The sequence below is a fragment of the Lolium perenne genome, chromosome 6 (genome assembly GCF_019359855.2).
Source record: "Lolium perenne isolate Kyuss_39 chromosome 6, Kyuss_2.0, whole genome shotgun sequence".
Lineage (NCBI taxonomy): Eukaryota > Viridiplantae > Streptophyta > Magnoliopsida > Poales > Poaceae > Lolium > Lolium perenne.
Window position 1 is genome coordinate 188,938,647 of NC_067249.2, and position 3,623 is coordinate 188,942,269.

The window sequence follows — 3,623 nt, forward strand, 5'->3', positions numbered from 1 at the left end:
CCGCCAGGGACGAAGCGGTGGCGAAGGCGGCTAGGGACAGGGCCCGCTTCCTCGCCCAGCTGACTGGGTTGCAGGCAGCGGCCCAGGTGAACGACGAGGCGGCGGCGGAGGAGGCGGTGGCCCAGGCTTTGGCGGCCCAGGTAGCGTCGGCGGAGGAGGAGGCGGCGGCTATGGCAAGGACAGTCCTGTGGGCCTCCTCTCTGGCCGAGGCCCTCAAACGCCGTAGGAGGGAGGGGTGACCAATCTGCGGCGTGCCCGGCGTGCGGAGTGCGCGAAGCGCTCGCGCTTCGACGACGGCGCCGGCCCCTCCGGCGACCAGTAGTAGGTTGCGCGACTGCGAGTAACCGATACCGGTGTAAGCCGCGCGACGGCGAGTAGGTACGGCCGTTGTAGTTCTAGATTAACTCGACTAACCATCTCTGTAAAGATGGTCCTTTTGGCTAATCAATTGTAATGAAAAAAGTATTAGCTTACCTAGTTACTGCCGACCGGGCCCGAATGCACCGAACGCGCACACTTTCCGCGACCGCGTAGCGTCCGCAGAGACGCAAACCTGGCGCATATTTAGGCTACGTTTGCGTCACCGCGGCAAACGATCGCTCCGTGTCTGTTTGCGTCGCGCCGCTAGAGACGCCTTAACAGCCGCGTACGTCCATTGCATATACGCACATACAGGCGGCCCATTTGTAACTCACACTAGACTTGGCTTGTGTCCTCATGGTCTTTATTCGGGGATACTACTCTCATAGTGTTTCTCATTTTGTCAGTTTCTTATAGCATCTCTAAGAGATGATGAAAAATTAGGCAGGTGAACCCCTTTATTTTTCTTTTAGAAAAGTGTAACAAATTGAAAACAATGAAAAATTGCAAATTGACTGCTTGTATTCCTATTATCTTAAACGTGTGGATGAAAGCATACCGGTGTTTCAAATCTAATATAATGCTACAATCATAAATATAAAAATGCACAATATATGGAACTGCGCAAATATGAGTTTATCCTGCTAGTTGATGGGGAAAAAAAACATCAATCCTAGTAGGATAGTTCCCTCACCGAATGATCACGAGCTAAGTTGACCGCAGCTATCGTCATCGCAGATGTAGATCAATCGAGTAAGTAGTTAAGATTCTATCTATAATTAGAGATATCATGTTCTTGCATCTATGGAGGAATTTTGACCCAGTCCACGGAAACAGCTGCGGTAAGCATGCACGTACATTCCTTGTCAGCCATCGAGCCTTGCAGTAGCAAAAATCTGCGCCGTCAGATTGATCGGCATACATATGCATGGTCAATACTAGTAAGCCATGCCCGTCATATTTGCGTCACTTAAAAAAAGTTGTGTCTCTTTCCATGTGGAGACTTACATATTCGTTTTGACATCCGATAGATCTCCATGATGGTCAAAACAGTACTCCCAGCATGCAGTGCCGTTGTGCTCGTACCTGCCTGTCAACATCAACCCGGCTGCTATACACATCTCCGGGAGTTGGGCCATACACACAACGAAAATTGATAAACAAATATGCAGCCAAGACGTACGTGCGTAATCACTTGCGTTGCTGATATCAGAATCTTGCATGCCATTGCCGTTCCCACTGACCGGAGCCGTGGTCGATGGCCTATAAATACCACGTGATAGTGCCCATGCTAAGCACAATCATATCTCTCCATCCAGGTTTCATCGAAGCAAGTGACACAAGAATCACATATCATCCCCTCTCACCATTTCAGCTCGGAAGGTACGCTACACTGCTGTGGCAATGGGCTCAATGGGAGGAGTCGCAGTCGGAGTGGCCGACGAGAAGCCACACGCCGTGTGCTTGCCGTACCCGGCGCAGGGGCACATCACCCCGATGCTCAACGTCGCCAAGCTGCTCCACGCCCGCGGCTTCCACGTCACCTTCGTCAACTCCGAGTACAACCACGCTCGCCTCGTCCGCACGCGGGGCGCCGCCGCGCTAGCTGGCGTCCCAGGCTTCCGCTTTGCCACCATCCCCGACGGCATGCCGTCCATCGACGACAATGATGACGACGTCACGCAGGACATTCCGGCTCTATGCAAGTCCACCACGGAGACCTGCCTCGAGCCTTTCCGCCGCCTCCTCGCTGACATCAATGGCTCGGCCTCCGCGGAGGGACACCCACCCGTGACCTGCGTGGTCTCGGATGTCATCATGGGTTTCTCCATGGACGCCGCCAAGGAGCTTGGCCTCCCCTACGTCCAGCTCTGGACAGCCAGCGCCGTCAGCTACCTCGCGTACCACCACTACCGCCTCCTCATCCACCGTGCCATTTTCCCACTTAAAGGTACACGTCCCCCCAACGAATATACATTCTGGAGAGGACGATCGAGTCCCCACGCTACACTGCCCCCTGCCATTAACAGTACTACCAGTTAGTTATTGTGTACTCAATGTGCATTTCATGGGTGCGTATAGATGTCAAGCAGCTGACGGATGGATACCTCAACACGCCGGTCGAGGACGTGCCGGGGCTGAGGAGCATGAGGCTAAGGGACTTCCCGAGCTTCATACGCTCCATGGACCCAGATGAGTTCATGGTAGGGTACGCCATCAAGGAGACGGCGCGCACGACCAGCGCGTCCGCCGTGATCATCAACAGCTTCGCCGACCTCGAGGGCCAAGAGGTGGATGCCATGGAGACGCTCCTCGGCCTGCCCAAGGTCTACATGCTCGGCCCTCTCCCTCTTGTCGCCACCGCGCCGCACTCGACGGCCATCATCAGCGGCCTCAGCCTGTGGAAGGAGCAGGAGGAGTGCCTGCAGTGGCTCCACGGCAAGGACCCCGGCTCTGTCGTGTACGTGAACTTTGGGAGCATCGTCGTCATGACAAACGAGCAGCTGGTAGAGTTCGCGTGGGGGCTGGCCAACAGCGGCAGGGAGTTCATTTGGATCATCCGTCGTGACCTCGTCAAGGGCGATGCCGCGGTGCTTCCCCCGGAATTCCTAGCGGCGACTGCGGAGCGCGGGTTCATGGCTTCCTGGTGCCCGCAGCAGGAAGTGCTGAACCACCCGGCGGTTGGCGCGTTCCTGACGCACAGCGGCTGGAACTCAGCGCTGGAGAGCATCTGCGGCGGCGTGCCGGTCCTCAGCTGGCCCTTCTTCGCGGACCAGCAGACGAACTGCCACTACCAGTGTAACGAGTGGGGCGTCGGCATGGAGATCGACAGCAACGTTCAGCGCGACGAGGTCTCCAGCCTTATCACGGAACTCATGGAGGGAGAGAAGGGTAAGGCCATGAGGAAGAGGGCGGAGGAATGGCGTGAGAAGGCGGTCATGGCCGCGAAACCAGACGGTTCGGCCCACCGTAATTTTGACGAGTTGGTCCGTGATGTGCTCCTGGCCAAGCACTAGATCTTTCCATTGTGATTGTTTACTTAATATGTTTTAACTCGAAGATTGTTCATGTAATGTGTACCTTTTTGGATAAAAGAAATATATTAATATCACGAAGATATGAATTACACTCAGCTTTCGCAACAACACAATATCCTAAAACAATACGGTTGAACACAGTTAAAAAAAGAAGCAAAACAGGAAAGTTTCGCTATAGTGTTCCCATCCTTGTACCAACAGCACAAACACAACCAAGAAAACACA

General features: G+C 54.3%; 1 protein-coding gene across 1 annotated transcript; it reads left to right on the plus strand.

Annotated features, from left to right (window-relative positions):
• Positions 1 to 1,683: 1,683 nt before the first annotated feature.
• LOC127306652 (7-deoxyloganetin glucosyltransferase) lies at positions 1,684 to 3,410 on the plus strand. The gene is made up of 2 exons (XM_051337316.2): positions 1,684 to 2,311; positions 2,443 to 3,410. The coding sequence occupies exons 1-2, from the start codon at positions 1,765 to 1,767 to the stop codon at positions 3,375 to 3,377; spliced, it is 1,482 nt and encodes a 493-aa protein (XP_051193276.1). The 5' UTR covers positions 1,684 to 1,764; the 3' UTR covers positions 3,378 to 3,410.
• The last annotated feature ends 213 nt before the right edge of the window (positions 3,411 to 3,623 follow it).

Excerpts from the sequence above, each read along its gene's own strand:
- LOC127306652 (XM_051337316.2), top strand. The coding sequence starts at position 1,765 with ATGGGCTCAATGGGAGGAGTCGCAGTCGGAGTGGCCGACGAGAAGCCA. Across the intron at positions 2,312-2,442 it reads TGCCATTTTCCCACTTAAAG|ATGTCAAGCAGCTGACGGAT; the intron begins GTACACGTCCCC and ends GGGTGCGTATAG.